Raw genomic sequence first — 21,906 nt, 5'->3', positions numbered from 1 at the left:
ACTTCCCAAAGTACACCTTGTTTTCCAGCCACAGCAAACCATTTGCCATTCCCAGAACACTCAGTGCACTTTAATACTTGTCTGCCTTTGCTGATGCTGTTCCCTCTGCTCTAGCGCCCTTTTCTTTCTTGCAAATGAAACTTATGTGACATCTCAAGGTTACCATAAACATTACCTCTCTGAGGCTTTCCAGCTGCTAGTTTATCATAGGTCATCTTCGATTATAGTTTGGTATTTTTTGGCTTTTATTATTTTGATATATTTGTTTTTGTTAATATAAGAATGACAAGACTACATTATTATTATTATTATTATTATTATTATTATTTTTTGAGACGGAGTCTCACTCTGTCGCCCAGGCTGGAGTGCAGTGGTGTGATCTCGACTCACTACAAGTTCCGCCTCCTGGGTTCAAGCATTCTCCTGCCTCAGCCTCCCGAGTAGCTGGGACTAAAGGTGCATGCTGCCACGCCTGGCTAATTTTTTGTATTTTTAGTAGAGATGGGGTTTCACCGTGTTAGCCAGGATGGTCTCGATCTCCTGACCTCGTGATCCACCCGCCTCAGCCTCCCAAAGTGCTGGGATTACAGGCATGAGCCACCACGCCCGGCCAAGACTACATTCTTATAGTGAGTGTCAGACAGTTCAGAAGTTTCAAGAGCAAAATGTGGAACTCTTGCCTCCTTCCCCACTCCCTCCTCCTCCTTCCCACTCCAAGCCTGGGGGTGAGGAGGATTAGTTCTTTCTCTTTAAGAGCCCATAGCAGAGTGTGTCTTACTCTGCTTCGCCTCTTTAGTGCCTAGTAAGCATTCAGCAGATACGTGAGTAATTAAGAGTCAGGTGTAAAAATAAACCCAAGCAGGTCAAGGTGGGCCCTTGAGGTTAGTAAATGATAGTATTAGTATTTGGAGAGGGTGGTAAGAGTGAAATAGAGTATGAATGCAGTAACACCTTGTATTTCCAAAATCCATGCAACCAGCAAGCTCAGATAACTGTATTTTTTCCCCCGGTGGGTGGAGATGGGCAGCAGGTGAGCAAGGGAAGTTGTCAGAACAAGTGCTGGGGGGGGGTGGTGTGCTTACTGGGGAGCCCCAAAGCTAATTGTTACTGGGAGAACCGCTGAGGAACAACGAGGAGTGGGAGTGGGTGAGGTGAGGTCTTTGTGGATCTTAACCAAGGAAAGACACAGGGCAGAGAAGTGAGGGGGTGAAAGAGGCTAATGGGAAGGGAAGGAAATGGGCATAGAGAGAGAAAAGGTCTGTGTTTCATAATTGCACTCTGTGCTAGTCGTCGTTAAGGGGCCCTCATGCATACCGCGTAGGGTATTTGATTTAATCTCTCACAGCCACCCTGCCAGGTAGGTATTATGTTCCCATTTTATAGTTGAGGAAGATAAGGACGCTGAGGCCCAGGGTGGGTAATGCTAAGTAACTTGTCCAAAGTTACCTAGTGTTCTCTTCATCTGGGCTAAGAAAATAAAAAACCAAAAAAAACAGAAATCAGAATTACCTAGTGAGTTGACAGAGCCAGGATTCAGTTCTAAGGTTCCAACTCCAAGGCCCATGTTTTTTTCTAGATCACTAGGTTTCTTTTTTATGAGATGGAATCTTTACCTGTTGCCCAGGCTGGAGTGCAATGGTGCGATCTTGGCTCACTGCACCCCAGCCTGGGTGACAGACGAAACTCCGTCTCAAAAAAAAAAAGAAAGAAAGAAAAAGTAGTATGACTTGAGGGCACAGTGGTAGCTGGTCCATATTACAGGACATCAACAAAAAGGAAGATTGCTTGATTTCTTTGAGTTTTAATTCAGGTAAGCCCGTTAGGCTTAGCATATGCAATAGGTTCATTTCCATTAGAGGAGCCTGCTGCTGTTTTATATGAAGGTTATAATGAAAAAGATCTCTGGTCTAGGGCTCCCTGAAAAGTTAAGGGTATTTTATAAGCCAAATGGAGCTGGAAGGAAAATCGTTGGTTTCTAAACTCATTAATAATCAGACCTGAGAAGTTCTGTCCTTTCCTTTCCCTTTTTTTTTTTTCTGAGATAGAGTCTCCCTCTGTTTCGCCCAGGCTGGGGTGTAGTGGCGTGATCTTGGCTCACTGCAACCTCTGCCTCTGGATTCAAGCGATTCTCCTGCCTCAGCCTCCCGAGTAGATGGGATTACAGGTGCCCACCACCATGCCTGACTAGTTTTTGTATTTTCAGTAGAGACAGGGTTTCACCATGTTGGGCAGGCTGGTCTTGAACTCCTGACCTCAGGTAATCCACCGCCTTGGCCTCCCAAAGTGCTGGGATTACAGGAGTGAGCCACCGTGCCCGGCCCAGGGAAGGCCTTTTAAAAAATTCATGAGGAGACCAGGTGCAGTGGCTCATGCCTGTAATCCTAGCACTTTGGGAGGCCAAGGTGGGCAGTTCACAAGGTCAGGCGTTCGAGACCAGCCTGACCAACATAAGTGAAACCCATTAGCCAGGTGTGGTGGTGGGTGCCTGTAATCCCAGCTACTTGGGAGGCTGAGGCAGGAGAATCACTTGAACCCAGGAGGTGGAGGTTGTAGTGGGCTGAGATTGCACCATTGCACTTTATCCTGGGTGACAGAGCAAGACTGTCTCAAAATAAAAAGGCTGGGCATGGTGGCTCACTCCTGTAATCCCAGCACTTTGGGAGGCCGAGGCAGGCGGATCACCTGAGGTCAGGAGTTTGAGACCAGCCTAACCAACATGGTGAAACCTGTCTCTACTTAAAAAAATATAAAAATTAGCTGGACGTGGTGGTGGGCACCTGTAATCCCAGCTACTCAGGAGGCTGAGGTGGGAGAATCGCTTGAACCCGGGAGGTGGAGGTTGTAGTGAGCCAAGTGCTTTGTTATTGTCCAGGAAATTATTCATCTGCATTTTGTTTTTAGAGAAAGATAAATTGAGTGATCTATCAAGGATTTTTTAATTTTAGGGGCACATGTCATCAGGACCTCCTGAGGCTGTGTCACAGACTCATGTCCTTTTAAATAAAAAAAATTTTATAAAAAGGGTTTGTTTATTTAATTTAATTTCATTTTTTTGAGATGGAGTTTCACTCTTGTTGCCCAGGCTGTAGTGCAATGGCACGATCTCAGCTCACTGCAACCTCCACCTTCTGGGTTCAAGCGATTCTCCTGCCTTAGCCTCCCAAGTAGCTGGGATTACATGTGACACCACGCCCGGCTAATTTTTATATTTTTAATAGAGATGGGGTTTCACCAGGTTGGCCAGGCTGCTCTCAAACTCTGAACCTCAGGTGATCCACCCACCTCGGCCTCCCAAAGTGCTGGGATTACATGTGTGAGCCACTGCGCCTGGCCAGATTTATTTATTTTAAATATGTAATTTTGAGATAATGTAAGACTTATGGAAGAGTTGCAGACATAGTATAGGGAGTTTTTGTAAGCTCTTCTCCCATAGGTACTTACTAACAAACAACAAAACTGCAGCAGCCAAGCCCTCCAACATTTGTGACCAACAATTTATTTTTTAAAAATTTTCTTTTTTTTTTAAATTTTAAAATTATTATTTTTTTCTTGTATCAGGATAGGATCTCGCTGTGTTGCCCAGGCTGGTTTTAAAATCCTGGGCTCAAGCAATCCTCCTGCTTTGGCCTCCCAAAGTGCTGGGATTATAGGTGTGAGCCGTTGTTCCTGGCCTTGTGACCAATAATTTAGCTCAGTTTCTGTGCCTTCTTTATTCTAGTACTGCTAGACAATTAAAGTAGGTACTGATGCTACTGTAGAAACACAAAATCTTCTCTGCCACTTCTTGATTTTGCTTAGTTGTTATCATCCTGATTGTAAAAAGTATTTTGAACTCTAGAATATTTGATAATTAAAAAAAAAAATTACCACCATTGGATTCAATCTCTAATAACATTTTGATTTGCTTCCTTCTAGTCTTTTTTCCTATTTACTTTTTCAATGTGGTTGAGATTACACTGTAAATGCACTTTTTTCTTCTGCCTTTTCCGCTTTATAGCATAAGTGGCTTTTCAAATCATTAAATATTTTATAAATATTTGCAGTGGCTTTATAATACCGCATTGCATGGATTTTTAAGCAGTTCATTGTTCTGTTTTTTTGCCATGGTAAATAATAATGTGATTAATGTCTTTGCGAAAAGCTTTGTATGTATTTTAGAAAATTGCCTTAGGATAGATTCCCAGAAGGGCCCAAGGGTATGAGGGTTTTTTTTTGTTTTTTTTTAAATAAACTTAGATGTAGTCTGAACAATTTTTTTTTTTTTTTTTTTTTTTTTTTTTAAGACAGAGTCTCTCTGTGTTGCTCAGGCTGGAGTGCAGTAGCGTGATCTTGGCTCACTGTAACCTCCGCCTCCCGGGTTCAAGCAGTTTTCCTGCCTCAGCCTCCCAAGTAGCTGGTACTGCAGGCGCCCGCCACCACGCCTGGCTAATTTTTTTTTGTATATTTAGTAGAGACGGGGTTTCACTATGTTGGCCAGGCTGGTCTTGAACTCCTGACCTCGTGATCTGCCTGCCCGGGCCTCGCAAAGTGCTGGGATTACAGGCGTGAGCCACCGCGCCCGGACTAGTCTGAATATTTTTAAGGCACTTCATCACATGTTTTCCAGAAAGGTTACACGAGTTTATTCTTCCCATCAGCTGTAGATAAATATCCTCATCAGCGTTGGGTAATCTTAAGAAAATTGTCGCTAATTTAATAGGTTAAATAATGGCTTCTCATTATTGTTCCTCAGTATCTTTTTCTGTGTGTCTATGTAGGAAACTTATCAACAAGTTAGATTTTATTTTTTGTCTGTTTATAGGAGACAGATCCCTTAAGCTTTATTTAGGTATCCCTTATATTTACATTAATGTATTAGAAATAGTGGCTTAACATATTTTAATTTTTTCCAGTCGTAAGTTAGTTACTTTTTAAAAAGCTGTAGTAAAATACACATTTTTTTTTTGAGTCAGAGTCTCTCTCTGTCACCCAGGCTAAAGTGCAGTGGCATGATCTCAGCTCACTGCAACCTCTGTCTCCCGGATTTAAGTGATTCTCCTGCCTCAGCCTCCCGAGTAGCTGGGATTACAGGTGTGAGCCATCACACCCGGCTAATTTTTGTATTTTTAGTAGAGACGGGGTTTCACCATTTTGGCTAGGCTGATCTTGAACTCCTGACCTGAAGTGATCTGCCCGCCTTGGCCTTAAAATACTACATGTTTTAGTCTGTTTTGTGTTGCTGAAGGAGTATTTGAAGCTGGGTAATTTGTAAAGGGAAAAGGTGTATTTGGCTCCCAATTTTGGTGGCTGAAAAGTTCAAGATTGGGCATGTGGTAAGGGACTCAGGCTACTTCCACTCCTGGTGGACGGTGAAGGGGAATCTGTGTGCAGAGATCACAGGGCAAGAGAGGAAGGATGAGAGTGAGAGGAGAGGCGCCAGGCCCTTTCAAACAGCCAGCTCTCAGGAACTAGGAGAGTGAGAATTTACTTACCCTCACCCCCCGAACTCCTTGCCAGGGAGGGCATTAATCTTTTTATCAGATATCTACCCCCATGACCCAAACACCTCTCATTAGGCCCTGCTTCCAACATTGGGGATCAAATTTAGGCATGAGATTAGGTGGAGACAAACCACATCCAGACTATGGCAACACATAACATAAAACGTCACCATTTTAAAGTATGCAGTTCAGTGACATTAAGTGCATTCACCATGTTGTGTAAGAATCACCACTCTAGTTTCACACTTTTTCATCACTCCAGAGGAAACCTGTACCCATTAAGCAGTCATTCCCCTTTCTCCCTTGCCCCAGCCCCTGGTGACCACAAATCTAATTCCTGTCTCATGAATTTGCTTATTCTGGATATTTTATATAAATTATCATACACTATATGGTCCTTCCTTATCTCTGAATGCATAAAAAGATGACATAGATTAAGTAAAAGTTGAATTGAATCTATATTTTGAAAATAGAAATCCATCTGTGGCAGCAGTCTTAAATTCAGCATATTTAATTGGCCAGGATGTCCCATGCCCCAGCCACTAGGAAGAAATAGTTTATACCAATAGTTACTGCCAGTGGACAGAGGGTTATAGACCTTGGGGTAGGATGGAACCTAAAATAGAGACAAAGACAGGAAAAGTATGGGGCTTAGAGAGTGAAAGCCAGTGAATGGCAGGCAGCACATTCCATGGTGGAATAAACAGAAAACTTCTAGGCATTTACCTTGATTTGGAGTGCAGATTGGAGAACTTGCAGGTAAGTGCAAGTTCTTCTGTTATCAAAAAAATAACCAGCCTAAAGAATGAATGTTTGTGACAGTGTCTAGTACATAAGACCTTAGTAAATGTGCGGAGTTTTGCTTAAGAGCAAGAGTGGTATTTGGGATGACAAGGACAAGCAGAGAGGATCCCCAGGCATCTCTTTCTCAGTGTTTGACATTTTCTCTCTTTCTTTTTCTTTTTTTTTTTTTTTTTTGAGACGAGTCTCTGTCTGTCACCCAGGCTGGAGTGCAGTGGCGTGATCTCTGCCCACTGCAACCTCCGCCTCCTGGATTCAAGCAATTCTTCTGCCTCAACCTCCCGAGTAGCTGGTACTACAGGCTCACGCCACCACACCTGGCTAATTTTTGTATTTTTAGTAAAGACGAGGTTTCACCATGTTGACCAGGCTGGTCTCTAACTCCTGACCTCAAGTGGTCCGCCCGCCTCAGCCTCTCAAAGTGCTGGGATTACAGGTGTGAGCCACCACGCCTGGCCATGTTTGACTGGGATCCTTGGGTGTGGGGAAATGTGTTTTTAGGTGAGTAGTTTTCATGGTTCCATATACATATAGGTATAGAGCTTATTCACTATTTTTCATAGTTAGTAGGTGTTCTACAGTGTGGATGTACCTTATTTAACCAATCCTGCCTTGATGGAAATTTAAGTTGTCCCCATTCTTTTGTTTTACAAACGGCATTGACGTGAAGATCCTTTACACCTAAGCTTTGGAGGAAAAATCACCAAAAGTGTATTGCTGGGTGAAGTTGTCTTTGTGTTTGAAATTTGATAAATATTGCTGACTTGTCTTCCACTGAGGTGGCACCAGTTGTCTTGCCATCCCTGTATGAGAGTGAAAGATTTAATTTCAGTTCATTATGGTCGGTGTCATGTTGAAGCCCACAAGGAGTGAGGAGCTCTGAGGGTGGGGAAGGGGGAACTGCATTAGGCTTCACAGAGTTGGGGACCTTTTCGAGGACTCAGGAGCATTCTAGATAGAGGAAATGGCGTGTGTGAAGACATGGAACTGTTATGTGGAGAGAAAAGGGTGAGTTTGGGTTTGGCTGAGGCAGAGGGTGGGTGGGTGGCTGTGGATGGTGAGGTGGGGACAGTAAGTCAGCTAGGTTAGGGCCAGGTGATGAAATGGTTTAATCACCCCTGGTGGTCAGGTAGCAAAGACCCTGGGCGGCAGTGGTGATGGAGCTTGCAGTTGAAAGATACTTGAGAGAGAATGTACGACCAGTCTTTTTAGCAATCTTTTTTTACCCCCCAAAAACTTTCTAGACTTGTTAGAACCTGAATCACAAAGCTGGGAAGGGCTTTAGTGCAGGGCTTTTCTGGTGCTCTGTAGGCCCATAGGGATTCTTGGAGGTGTCACAGATACTAGGTTTGGGAGTACAGACAGGCATTTGAGACCCCCTCCTCTACCCTTATTAATTAAGCAGTTTCTCATTTAGTCTGCTTTATATGGTGGGGTTCTATGCAATATTTCTTTCTTTAAAAAGAAAAAAAGTGTTTGCTGCTAGAGTCATGAGTCTAGTCCCAAACTCTTACTGTCCTGAACACAGATGGAGGCCTGTGGGACACGTTTTCATTCTTACATTCTTCGTTTGCAGCAGTGAGAGGTGATCTGTATATAAAAATGAAAGTGAAAAGGCATTTGGCATTCTTGGGATGTTTTTGAGCATTTAGCTAATTTTTTATGTAGGATTTTTATTTTATTCCTTTTTTTTTTAAGCTCATTGACTCACCAGTGAAATATCTAGTGAAATAGTTTTGCTCATTTATGGATGAGGGTGCTAAGGGATTTACATCCATTGATGTCATTCCCACAACTGCTTGGTGAGGGGGAGTACTGTTGAAAGTTCATTTTGCAAGTGAAGAAACTTGAGCTCCGAGAGGTTAGGTAATTTGCTCAGGGGCAAGCAGATAAGTAATCAGGAAGTCATCATTAGATGCGACCTGCCCTGATTCCACAGCCCACACCCTTCAGTTCATGCTAAGGCATTCCCAGGACAAGCGTACCCAGCCACCTGTTGGGTGTGGAAGGGCCCAGGAAGAAGAAGGGTGTTGGATTTCTGGTCAGTCTTGGCTTTGGGCTGGTGCCTGTAGAAGGGGCAGAGCTGAGAGACGGACTGAGTCACTTCTAGCAAAATTGGTTGAGAATCGTGGGACGGGTGATGCGTGCTTGCTGTGCGGGGATTGAAGGCTCATGGAAAACCCCTTGTAGAGTTATCATCTTCACTCTCCAGGGATGTGAGCAAGGCCAAGGTCATTGGCCGAGTACCTGTTTCATTTCACCTGTGCACCGACTCCCTCCAGAGAGGCGCCATCTGCTTTCTTGCTGCTCACTGCCACCACAGTCACCACTACCACTGTTTTGCCTTTCTAATCCAGTGCCTCGCCAGTGGGGTGGAGGGATGGAACTGTGTATAGTTCCAGTATTACGATATAGTTTTTTATATTGTACAAGTTTTAGTTTATTAGTGGAACCCGGGCACATGAAAGTCCCTGGTTAGAGAGTTGCTTTGCAGCGCCTTCTCCCTTTGTGGCTAGTAATGATCTGCGGGGATGGGAGGAGCATTGAGAACCTATTGGCCATGAAGAGTCACTTCCTCCCAACACAGATCTCTGCTTGTGCAGTGCCCCCACACTTCCTGCGTAATGCAGTGCCCTCAGAGATCCCCCAGCAGCTGCCACCGCGGCAACATTATCTATATTTGCAGGGATACTTAAGGACCCTTTGGCAATTAGCAGTGATATTTTGAGAGCCTTTGAGGAATGTGACTGAACATGAATTTTAAAAAAGTATAAAGGTGGCACTAGGTGTATTCAGAGGGACAAGCTGGTGGCAACTTAGGGGGACTTTGCCTTTATAAAAGCAGACCCACACGTGGAGTTTACGTAAGAAGAACTTACAGTGAGGGAGAGATGACTGTATCAGCCAATACAGATGAAGAATGCTCCAGGAGCTTGCGGGGTTTGCCCACAGTGCCACAGACTAGACTCAGTAGAGCCAGGACTGGCTCTAATCTGGTACTTTCTCTGCCTGCCATGCTTGGCCCTGTACCCCTCAGTGGCAGCACTGTTTCCCATTAGAGAAAACAAACCTGTTAGTTTTCTCATTGCTTATGTAGAGGGTAACCTTCCTGTGTCCCCTCATTCTTGCTTTAGCCTACATTCAGGGGGGTTTTGACTGCACACCAGGTGGGAGCAGTATTGGGGCACATTCTTCTGGTCCTGTCTCCACCCTCTCATTTCTTCCTTTCCATAGGAGTGATTTATCTGATTGGTACACCAGGGAGAGCCTCACTCCATTGGTCCACATCTACCTGGTGTGAGGTCACTGCATCAGAACACTGCCTGGCTTTGTGCTTGAACTCTCTCCCCTGCTTACCCTTAAGAGAAGGCTGTCCTTAGCTGTGTCCTACCTTCCTTTTGTGGCTAGCACCATTCTTTGTCCCTAGGTCTGGAGGTGGGTGGCAAGGCCAACTAGAAATGGGAAGGGCGAGGCATTGCAGCTTTGCCACTGACAAAGAGGATGGTAGACTTTGGTTTGCTCTTGGTTTCTTGAGACTTTATAGCAACCGAGTGGAACCTGGAGGGGATGATTATGCTACCCCAGTTCCCAGTAGTAATGTGGTCTAGAGATTTTTACCAAAGTCAAATAATATTATAACTTTTTTTTTTTTTGAGACGGAGTCTTGCTCTGTCACCCAGGCTGGAGTGCAGTGGCCCGGTCTCTGCTCACTGCAGCCTCCGCCACCTGGGTTCAAGTGATTCTCCTGCCTCAGCCTCCTGAGTAGCTGGGATTACAGGCGTCCGCCACCACCACTCCTGGCTAATTTTTGTATTTTTATTAGAGATGGGGTTTCACCATGTTGGCCAGGCTGGTCTCGAACTCCTGACCTCAGGTGATCTGCCTGCCTCAGCCTCCCACAGTGCTGGGATTACAGGCGTGAGCCACCGCGCCCAGCCGTTATGTTAACTTATTTAAAATGCCAAGTCTACCTGGGAATAATTCAGGATGAAGGTGGTTTTACAAGAGACTTGCTCTTAAATAGCACAGGTGGTAATAGCAGCTGAAATGAAATTACTCACCTGAGCAGTAGTGTTAATCATCATGTTAGATTTGCAGCATGCTTTTATAGTGGTTCGTCAGTTTCATACTCATTCATTACCTGATGTCATCCAATGCCAGGTAAAGCCAGCTCATTCATCATCCTTAAAACCCTTGGAGCAGAACTTGTCTGTGCTTCCTCAAGGGGTGTAGGAGCTGTCACTGGGCAAGAGCTCTGGTGGCCTGCCCCTGTCTTCACTTGACCCACAGCTAGCTGACTTTGGGAGGATGCTCTCTCTCAGCTTCATTTTCCTCATTGTAGAACAAGATTGGACTTGCTGTGCTCTGGGGTTTGTTTACTTCTGTCTTAAGATTCTGTGATCGTGTTTTAGGATTTCTTGGTAGCATGCCTTGTGTTAATGTGCCCAGTAAGTATCTTTTGAGTTTAATACTAGGCATGCAGATATAAACATCCATCCTCCTGGGATATGTACCTGGGAAAGGGAAGCAGATGGGACTGTGAAGAGAGAGCCTACTCTTGGCTGTATTACTTACTTTAGACAGTTTCTGCAGAATAACTATTTTTATCATTTACTTTTTTTGGCTGTTTAATTAAGGCTTCTGACTGGAATATAAATAAGTATATAAAATATATGTATTTTAGCTCCTAGTGGATATGGTTTGTTGCCCAACCAGTAGATGCAAACATTTTAATGTCTAGGCTGTGTAACCATGGTGAAAATAAACCTGGCACCTGAGAGAATAATTCTTTCCTATTGTATCCTTTTCTCCATTTCTCTTTCCCATATGCCCAGCTAGCTGGGAGCAGCCAGGGGCAAGGTAGAGGGTACCGGCCAGTGGATGGTATTTTAAAAACTGTTTATTTCAAAATGATTTCAAATAGAAAGATTTCAAGGAATAAGTTATACAAAGATCTCTCATACCCTTTACCCAAACTCACCTACCGTTAATATTTTGTCCTGTTAATGTTATTATTTGCACGTTCCCTCTTTATATGTATATATAGACATATATGCATGTACATGCATGTACATTCACACACACATGTATTTTTTTCTGAACAATTTTAGAGTAAGTTGCCTTTGTCATGGTCCATTGCCCTATATCATATATTTCTTAATAGGGGCATTCTCCCACATGACTACGGTACAGTTACCATCTTCGGTTAATAGAACATTGATTCAGTACTTTGATCTAAACTACTACCACCTGTATTCCAGTTTTGTCAGTTGGCTCAGTCATGCCTTTCATAGCATTTTTTCCCTCCAGTCCAGGATCAATCTGTGGTCAGGTGTAGCATTTACTTGTCATGCTCTTTAGTCTTTAGATTTGTTGTTTAAAATTATTGAAACCAGGCTGGGCACGCTGGCTCAGGTCTGTAATCCCAGCACTTTGGGAGGCTGAGGTGGGCGGGATCGCTTGAGGTCAAGAGTTCAAGACCAGCCTGGCCAACATGATGAGATCTTGTCTCTAATAAAAATTCAAAAAAAATTAGCCAGGTGTGGTGGCGGGCACCTGTAATCCGAGCTCCTTGGGAGGCTGAGACACAAGAATTGCTTGAACCTGGGAGGTGGAGGTTGCAGTGAGCTGAGATTGTGCCACTGCACTCCAGCTGGGCGATAGAGCTAAACTCAGTCTCAAAAAAGAAAATAAATAAATAAACTGGTGCACCTCTCCATTGGTAGCTGATTGATGAGTCTTGTTTTTATGCATTCTCCAATACTATGTGGATGAGGTTTCCCAGCATAAAACGTACCATCCTCTGTATACAAAGATGTTTCCTCTAACTGGTCTCCATGGGGAGAAAATATGCTGCTTCCATGTTATCACTGCCACAGTGGGATCAGTTGAACTTCCTGGCCCAGACACCCGGCAGTCATCTTGCTTCTAACTCTTGGTCCTCAGCAGTAATTAGAGGAAGAGACAGACAATCTGACTGGGCACTTTGTGCAAACCCAAGAAATAATAGAGGAATGTTCTGCCATCGATCAACTTTATGGTAGTTTTAGATTAAAGCAGAAAAGTGCTTTTTAATGACTAAAATTATGTTTAGATGCAGCCAGAGTGTATGTTTAAATCAAATATTAAATGTCTGTGTGAAGATATTGTGCAAAGTTATGTCTAGATCTAAGCTGCAGACAAGAAAACAAGAAGCCTTTCTCATGCGAGGGGATGACTTTGTTCCAGATTGTGTTAATAGAGGGGTGGGCGCGCCTGCCCAGCCTTAGCAGTCCTGTTACATGCTGTGGTTGTCTGTTTGTTTGCTTCAGTAGAAGACATTTTTTTTCTCCTGCAACTCTTGTACACAGTGTTTAGAATTAATTACATCAATGTATATTTGTACCTCGGTCTTCCCTCTGCTTGGCCTTACCCTGTCCTATCACAGTCAGGCTAAGGAAAGGAACTCACATGGGTGTGGCTGGGGCTGAGATTCTGGCTGGCTGCTCACTGGCTGTGTGTCTTTGAGCGAGTCATCCAGTGTCTCTGGGCTTCCCTGATTGCCCTGCTGACTGCTAGACTGTGGAGGGTCAGTGGGCTTCACCACTTTTTCTTTTTTTTGAATAGAGGAATAAAGTGAGATTTCCACTTCAATATGCTGTGCTTTTTTTTTTTTTTAAAGGAAGTGTCAGCTGGGCGCGGTGGCTCGTGCCTCTAATCCCAGCACTTTTGGAGGCTGAGGCAGGCGGATCGCTTGAGCCCTGGAGTTTAAGACCAGCCTGGGCAGCATGGCGAAACCCCAGCTCTACAAAAAATACAAAAATCAGCTGGATGTGGTGGTGTGCGGCTGTGGTCCCAGCTACTTGGGAGGCTGAGGTAGAAGGATAGCTTGAGCCCGGGAGATAGAGTTTGTGCCACTGTACTCCAGCCTGGGCGACAGAGCAAGACCTGTGCCTCCAGAAAACAAAAGGAAAAGGAAAATATCTACGGGCTGGGATGCAAAAGAGCAGTAGTGACGGGAGGGAGAGATGGGAGGAAGCCTTGTTCTGAATGTCGTTCTCCTGACTGGGGCTTCCTTGATGCACTTTTCTAGCTTTCTGGCTTTTTGAGCTGAATGACTTCAGGAGGGGGATAGGTAGATGTCACTCGCCCTGGTTCCCATGCATGTTATTTTAAGCTTAGTATTTCATCTCATACTTGTGTGCAGGCCTACAGGTCAAAGATTTTTTTCTCTCTTCTTTTTTTTTTTTTTTTTTTTTTTTTGCAGTGGTGAAGGGTGTAGGGAAGTGAGAGTGATGATCTGAGAGTTTAGACATCTATGGTAATCCTGTTAGCTTTCAGAGAAAGTTTACATGAGTTTGAATATCTTTGCTAATCGCATGTGTTGTAACACACCGGATATGTTTTGCATACTTTTTAACCTTGGTTGGCAGCAGGGATAGAATCACTTTTCTTCGAAACCTTTATATACAGCAAATAGGGTAATGACACTGTTCTAGATATGCCACAGGGATATTTGAATGGTACTCTGGGATACTAGTCCTCATTTTGTTGAGGTTTGGTATCTATGAGCCCATGAACCTGAATATAGGAGACCCATATGATTCACCTCCTAGTAGATTATACAAAATGAGGCCCTGGGAAAGGATGGCAAAAAGCTTAATAGAAGCGTCTTTAAAAAATAGTCATTTTTGGCTGGGCATGGTGGCCCATGCCTGTAATCCCAGAACTTTGAGAGGCATAGGTGGGAGGATTGCTTGAACCTGGGGGTTTTAAGACTAGCTTGGGCAACATAGCAAGACCCCATCTTTATTTAAAACAAATTTTAAACATAGTCATTATTCCCCAAGATTAATTTTGTAAAAAGGTTATGCTTAGAGGGGGTTGTTTTAGAGGCCATTAGGTAACATATTACAGATTTAATCAGGGTTTGAGGAAACCACCTTCTAGCTGCCACATCTTAGGCAAAAGCACCTTATTATCCACCTTCAGTCTCAGTGTTAGCAGTCTCCTGTTTTTCAACACAGATTGAATCTGCGTGTGAGCAGAAGTCTGCTTATGGTCAGAACCCTTAAAGGGGAAAATGTAAAGAGTCACATGTATCTTCAATTTGGAGGAATTACCAGTGTTCTTGAGAAACTGAAAGTGATACCAACAGTTTTCTTGTTCCTTTTACTCTCTTGAATTTGGTCTTTAAGATAGCTGAGCACCAACCCATGGTAGATATTGTAGAAAATACAGACATACTAGATAGAGCATCTTTCCAGACAGTTGATGTTCTGGTTAGAGAAGCCTAATATCTATGATGTATGAACAGTGACTTTCAGCCCACACTTCATGCCTGACATTGTGTTTACTATGTATTTTACATTTTATTTAATTCTCAGAATGACCCAGTATGTTAGGTACTTTTACTGTCCCCACTTGTGCACAAGAAGAAACAGTGACACATTAAATAACTAGGCCAAGGTCAAGCTGCACATTTGCATTCAAACCTGGGGAATCTGACCCTAGAGCCTGCATTTTAAAACTTTTGCCATTCTGAAATGACCAGAGAACAGCACCAAGGGCAAAATTCTGTAGTACTGATTACAAGACAAAGACACAAGATGTAAATGACCTGATCTGTACTGTAATCTGTGTAGGAAAATTCATGAAGGTTAAACTATAAATTGCAGTCTCAGAAGCAAATGCAGGATGGGGCTAGGTACTCGCTTATGAGACCATGAGTGTTCAGATTGGAGTGGCTTCCTATGGCGAGTGACATTGAATCAGGCATGCTTTCCTTCTTATCCTCCTAGTAAACTTCTTTGCTCTTCAAAACCCAAATCACCCCTGTGAAGCTTTCTTTGCTTCAGATAGAGTTAGTTTTCTCTTTGGTCTTCTGAGGCTGTTTATATGTACGCCAGGACTACAGGATGTAACTGCTAGGCCACCTTCAGTTCTTTGAAGTTAGGGACCGTCTTACTCACCATTGTATCCCAGGGGCTTAATTTAAGCAATATCAGTTACTTAGTGAGTATTGAATTCTCATTTCTCCAACAAATAGCTGAGTTGCTTAGTCACTCCAGAATTAAAGCTAGGTTTAGAATAATTGGAGCGGTGTGATGGCATGTGCCTATAGTCTCAGCTTCTCAGGAGGCTGAGGTGGGGAGGATCGCCTGAGCCCAGGGGTTTGAGGCTGCAGTGAGCTGTGATTGTTCCACTGCACTCCAGCCTGGGGTGATACAGCAACACTCTGTCTCTAAAAAAAAAAAAAAAAAAAAAAAAATTAGGCTGAATGCAGAGGCTCCCACCTGTAATCCCAGCATTTTGGGAGGCCAAGGTGGGAGGATCAGTTGAAGTCAGGTGTTCAACCCCAACCTCGGCAACAGAGCAAGACCCAGGCTCTACAAAAATGAAAATAAAAATCAGCCAGATGTGGTGGCATGTGCCTGCAGTCTCAGCTATTTGAAGCTGAGGCAGGAGGATTGCTTGAGCCCAGGAGTTTGAGGCCTCAGTGAACTAGGATCATGCCACTGCACTCTAGCCTGGCAACAGAGTGAGACCATGTCTTTAGCAAAAAAAAAAAAAAAAAAAAAAAAGAATAACTGGGGCAGAAAAATCTATATTTAAGAGAATTTATCTGGCGGTAAAGTACTGTTTGGATTGGAATTGGAAAACCTGGTAACCAGGTAAAAGCAATTATAGTAATGTAGGCAGGAGATGATTAGGGCTCCATAGAAATAGTGGTGAGGGAGAAGGTACAAACCTGCGAAAGAGTGAGAAGCAACAGTCCGCAGACCTGATGGTGTTTGCTGTGGATGGAGAATATGGGGAAGAAGCAAAGGCGATCTCAAATTATGTCACCCTTCTGCTTCTTCCAAGTTTTAATTTTTTTACGTGATTATGGGTCTTGGTGGACTTAGTAGTCCCTTAATAAATGAGTCAATGGCATAGATCTCTGAACTGCTGACCCATGAGCAGCAAAGTAAAAGGAGCAGATAAAGTCAGGGCAGGCACACTTGCAAGCTTATCACCTTTGCAGTTTTAACTGTTTCTGGAACAGAAAACTTGGGTTTGTTTTAGATCTATGCAGAGCTCTCCAAGAGTATATTCTGAGCCAAGCTTAATTCGTCATCCTGCCCAAGGATTTTAAGTGTATGTGCCATTTGCTATTGAGGTGAGCCAAGTAACTCTTGGGGAAGCATAGGCTTATGGGGTTGTAATACCTTGTGCTGCCATCCTGGCAGCTCTGAAGACAAGCAATGGTTCCTAGAAATCAGGAGCCTCATGCTCACACTGTTACCTGCAGGCTTATTGCCAGTCCCCAGAGCCATAGTTGTGCTGATAGAGCTAAAATACAGTTTCTAAAGAGTCTGATAACACCAACCTGGACTTTAGAAATGAGGATTTTAAAACATTAAGTGTTTAAAATTGCAGTATATATTTACACAGAAGCAGATAAATTGTAAAGTTGATCATCTTTGTGTAACTAACACTCAGATAAAGAAATAGACTATAACCAGAATCCCTCCTCCTCCAAGGTAACCACTAGTCTGATTATAACACCACAGATAAGTTTTACTTATTTAAATTATTATTATTATTTTTTAAGAGGCAAGGTCTTGCTCTGTTGCCCAGGCTAGAGTGCATTGGTGCAATCATACCTCATTGCAGCCTTGAACTCCTGGGCTCGAGTGATCCTCTTGCCTCAGCCTCCCAAGTAGCTGGAATTACAGATGTGGGCCACTATGCCTGGCTTTTTTTTGTTGTTGTTGTTAAAATTAATATAAAGTGAATAATGAAAGGTTGTGTTTTGGTTTCTTTCACTCTACATTGTGTTTGTGAGATTCATCTGTGTTGTTGCATGTAGCAATATTAATTCCTGTTGTCTTATAATATTCTCCTCTATCAAGAAATCACTATTCATCCATTCCAGTGGTGACGGATATTTGGGTTCTTTTGACTTTTTGGGTATTGTGTATAATAGTGCTGTGAACATTTGTGTATGTTTTCATTTGGTACACATGTAAAAATTTCTGTTGGGTATATATCAAGGAGTAGAATTGCAGGGTCATAAGATATGCATATGTTTAGCTGTCAGTTTTCTAGAGTGGTTGTACCAGTGTATACTCCCACCAGCAGTATATGCATGTGCTGGTTGCTCAGCCTCCTCATCAACACTTATTATTGTCAGTCTTTTAAATTTTAGCCTTTCTGGTAGATGTGTAGCACTATCTTATATTAAATTTGTATTTTCCTGATAACTAATGAGGCTGAACACTTATTTATTGGCTTTTTGAATACCCTCTTTTATAAGTAATTATTTGCCTGTCCAAAAAAATTGAAGTCCTTTGTCTTTTTTTTTACTGATTTGTTGAAGTTATTTTATGCTCTGATATGAGTTCCCTGTTTCCATATTGCAGACAGCTCCTATTTTGTGGCTTTCTTTTACACTCTCTCCATTGTGCCATCTGATGAACATTTCAACTTATCAGTCTTTTCCTTTATGGTTAGTGGTTTATGTGTTCTGTTTAAGAAATTTTTCCCTACCCCTAGATGGTGAAGATACTCTGTATCTACATTCCAACTGGAATTTTTGTGTGTGAATGTGTCTCACTTAGTTTTAAACTAATCTTACCTTTCCTTAGTTTGTCAGGATCTATCTGAGGCTTAAATCCCAAGCACAAGGTAGGAGGCAGTCAGGTAAATTTTCTTGTTCTTCATAAATTAATGCAGCACAGGAGATAAAGTTTTTGAATAGCCTTTGGGAATGGAAGCCTTGTCTCCCTACCACACAATGGCACTTGGATTTTGTTTTATGTTCTTTGTCCCTTTCATTACTTGAAAGTGTAATCTGCTTGGAGTATTACCTCTTCCTCACTTGCAGTTAATTCCTTAACTCACCCAATCTACTTTCTGGCTTCACCACTTGCTTGAAACAGCTGGCCAAGGTTCCGGTGGCTTTGTTGCCAAACGGGAGCCAGGGAATTCTCCAGTATCCTTGAACCAGTATCCTTGAATGTGCCTTCTATGTCTTTTCTACCTCTGTTCTGATTGTGTGATGTTGGCAAATTCTCGGCCTCCTGATTTTTACCGCTTATACATTTTACATAGCTTCATTTTGAAATCTAGTCTGAAGCCCCACTAGATGTGATTGGGAGAAAGCCCTTAAACCTGAGGGCATGAGTCTCTAGTTTCAAAGTAGGCCTGACCACTTTTGTTGTTTTGCTTTGGTCTGTTTTCATTTGGTATCTAAGACCAAATAAAAATGAGATCAGCCATAACTACAGATTAGATAATTCCTTACGGTTTATGTAGCAGTTTTACATGGATCGCCTGATTGGATCTCATATCACCCTGTGAGGCAGGTATTATTGTTACAGATATAGAAATGATTAAAAATGCAAACAGCACTTATTTGTTCTTGTTGAGAAACACCTGGTAATGCCCCGGATTTGGTTTTGGAGCTTCCTTTTTCATGTAGTCATCATTTAATGGGAAAATGCATCTGGGTTTTTTTTTTTTTTTTTTTAACTAGTGAAGTGTAGTAGTGAGAACGGGGGAAAGAGTAGAACAAGGAGTTGCATCTGTAACTGACTGCAAACAGTCCACTGAGATAACTCAGTACCTTTGGGCCAGCCCATCTGGGATTCTTAGGAGTACTTTTGTCCTTCCACTTTCTGCAGGAACCATAACTTCTTGGGTTGGGGCAGAGAGTAAAGGGTAGATGGGACTGGGAATGGTGGCAGAGTTGGATTCTTTTTGGAGATTATCAGGAACTTGCCAGTAATCATTTATTTCTCAGATCTCTTCCTCAAGAATCTAGTACTAAATAAATGTTGGTGGTTGATTGCCTGGATGTGATAAGCTCAAGTTTGCTGCAGGATCTACTTTAAAATGATTCAACACAAGAAGTTATGGAGAGATATGATTTGCAGATGTGTCCTTAGTTTCCAGGAACACATTTTGGCTCCAGAAGAACTATTGATTTATTTTAACATGTGATTTTTTTTTGATTCTTCTGCATCTTCCCACAGCCTTTTTATTTTAAATAGCAAATCCTTTTTTCAAATGAAATGGCACACCAGACTCGATTTATGAAACAGACTACGGCGTTCTTTTATTATGTACCCTCATTTTAGAGGTTTGCATTTATAGCATTTATTTATAAAGTCAGTGAGAACAGTGAGGCTGTTTTGATCAACACAAACACTTGAAACATTTTAGAAGATTGCAGTCTTATTTTAGCTTCACTTTACAGTTTATTTTTGGGTTTGAAAAAATAGATAGTTTTTAATAAAACAGCTTGGCTTGCAAGCCAAGGATATTTTTTAGTTAAACCAATATGGAAGTTTGAAAGAGGAGTAGGGGGCTAGGCTAATCTTTATCCTAAATACAAAGTTCAGGGAAGAAAGTCTCTCTCACTCACAAGCGCTCAAAGTATTGTACAATAATTCATCATTCAGTGTGTCGCAGTTCAGGTGTCATTGCAGAGCCATCATTCTGTGACCTCAGTGTGGGAGGAACGTGGCTCTGTGTTCTGTGTAGTGAGTGCACTTGTGTGTGTTGGTTGGTGTGCACACGCTTGTGAATCAAGTCTGATTCAGCCTCTGTAATTGGTACTGAGAAGTGCTGGTTTTTCCTCAGAGATGAAAATTTGTTCCTCAGTCTTCACAAAGTCAGTCACCCGACGAAGGCCGCTGGTATACTACAGTTTGACATGTGACACATTTGAGTGTGGGCTTTTTGTTTTAAAATGCAGTTTTTATAGTCAGGTCTCAGTCCATGGGTGATGGAGAGGATATGGGGAAGGGAGATAGGTGGGAAGAAAGAAGTTAAGAGATAATTAAATAATCACAACTGCTGCTGGCTCTTGATTATGTCTGGTGTAGAATTATACCAGTGATGACTCAAAAATGGTTTGGGAATGGTTACCTTTTTGCAGGCAGGTTGTGTGAAGGAGTGTTAACTCAAGGTCATTCCTGCGACTCCTACTTGAGTAAGAATAAAGGAAGTGGGTTTTGGGGCTTCATATGAACCCCGAAGGGAGGGGATGGGTACTGGGGGCCTTGAGCTGCCTCTCCTCTCATTTCCAACCTGAGCAGTTCTGCTGAGAGTCTGGCTCTCACTGTGGGCCTGTGGTTTACAGGAGCTAATTTTGAATCCCTGGTTAGTTTGGCTCTCAGCTGCACTTTAATCTCTGTTGGCTGCTCACGTGAGATTGAGAATTGACTGTATGACTCCTGGAATGCCTTCAAAAACCTCCAAGAATCCATGGCCAGTTGCAGTGAGTGACTCACACTTGTAGTCCCATTGCTTTGGGTGGCTGGGTTGGGAAGATCGCTTGAGCCCAGGAATTCAAGGCTGCAGTGAGCTATGATTGCACCACTATACTCCAGCCTGGGCAAACAGAGACCCTGTCTCTTAAAAAAAAAAAAAAACCACTCTCCCTGGTTACCCCCCCCCCCCCAAACCCCTGAGAATCCATGAAGCTGTTTGATATAAGTGCTGTGAATCAAAATATGGCAAATTATTCAGACACAGGGGAAATGTATCAGGGATGGATAGTCTATGAGGAGTTCTGGCCTTCTTGAATCTCTCTGCTCTGCCCATTCAGGAAGGGCCAGGGGCTAATTTGCTTTCAATCATTATTCCAGAGTTGAATTTTGAATTTCCCCTTTCCTTAGCATACATAATTGAAAATCAGCTGCACAGTAGCATGAATTTATAGAGGATGCAACAACAACGTTGGGTTTTGAGCCAGCTGGGAAATTCCCTTCAGTTTTTTCTGGCATATACCATGCATTTGAAGAATGTTGAACCAAGATTTTGAGGAAGTAAATTGCTCTTGCTGTTGAATGTGACCTAGAAGGAACTGAGGAACAGTGGAACTGAAGATGCAGCTTATTGATTTTTTTTCAAATTCCTTTGTTAGGCATCTGAAGAAGCCTCTCTCAGGGCATTGGAAAGTCTGATGACAGAATTTTTTCACGATTGTACAACCAATGAAAGAAAACGTGAGATAGGTAAGTGGAGCATTGACTTGTAAAGAGGAATTTATAATGAGGAGGCCCTGGTAGGGAGGAAGGAGTTGTTCGTAGCCGTGACTGGTCAAGTCTGCGTGCTTTCCACTTGAATTCTTGCTCTTTTTGCTCTGGTTCTGTTGGCTGGTGGCTGGGGAAACCCCTCCACTTGACCAAAGGAAAGAAAATCCATCACTGTGGATCTTAATTTCAGCAATGTTGTTGAACTTTCATATAAGAAGCCTGCGACTTTTTGGTGGGGGCGTCTAGTGTGGGGTGGGACAGGGTCTCGCTATGTTGCCCAGGCTGGTCTTGAACTCCTGGCCTCAAGTGATCCTTCCATCTCAGCCTCCTGAATAGCTGGGATTATAAGTGGGAGCCACTGCACCTGGATGGTTATTTAAAGAGAAACAGTAACAACTCAGGGAAGTGTCAAAATGAACATGTTTTGCTGTGCAGAGGTCTGATCTGAACCTAATAGTGCCCAGAAATCCCATAACTGGTATTACTTTTGGGGGCTTCCCACTGCCTGGGCAATGTAAGATCCTGTCTCAAAAAAAAATTTTTTTTTTTTTGTTTTTGAGACGGCGTCTCATTCTGTTGCCCAGGCTGGAGTTCATGGGGCGATCTCGGCTCAC

At 42.9% G+C, this 21,906-nt stretch overlaps 1 protein-coding gene across 4 annotated transcripts in view; it reads left to right on the top strand.

The window, feature by feature from the left end:
• Window positions 1–21,906, top strand: part of XPO6 (exportin 6) — a 114,198-nt gene that overhangs the window by 9,853 nt on the left and 82,439 nt on the right. For 2 of the 4 annotated variants that reach the window (XM_019012287.4, XM_019012288.4), the window contains exon 2: window positions 21,181–21,271. The exons of 1 other annotated variant lie outside the window; for it this stretch is intronic. In XM_019012287.4, coding sequence (XP_018867832.2) covers window positions 21,181–21,271 — 91 coding nt within the window. Of the gene's footprint in view, window positions 1–21,179; window positions 21,272–21,906 lie in introns of those variants that run through there. One more of the 4 variants, XM_063700072.1, reaches the window with a different exon arrangement.

This window comes from Gorilla gorilla, chromosome 18 (genome assembly GCF_029281585.2).
Source record: "Gorilla gorilla gorilla isolate KB3781 chromosome 18, NHGRI_mGorGor1-v2.1_pri, whole genome shotgun sequence".
Classification (NCBI taxonomy): domain Eukaryota; kingdom Metazoa; phylum Chordata; class Mammalia; order Primates; family Hominidae; genus Gorilla; species Gorilla gorilla.
The sequence above is the reverse complement of the archived record's forward strand: the minus strand, read 5'-3'. Positions and strand labels throughout refer to the sequence as shown.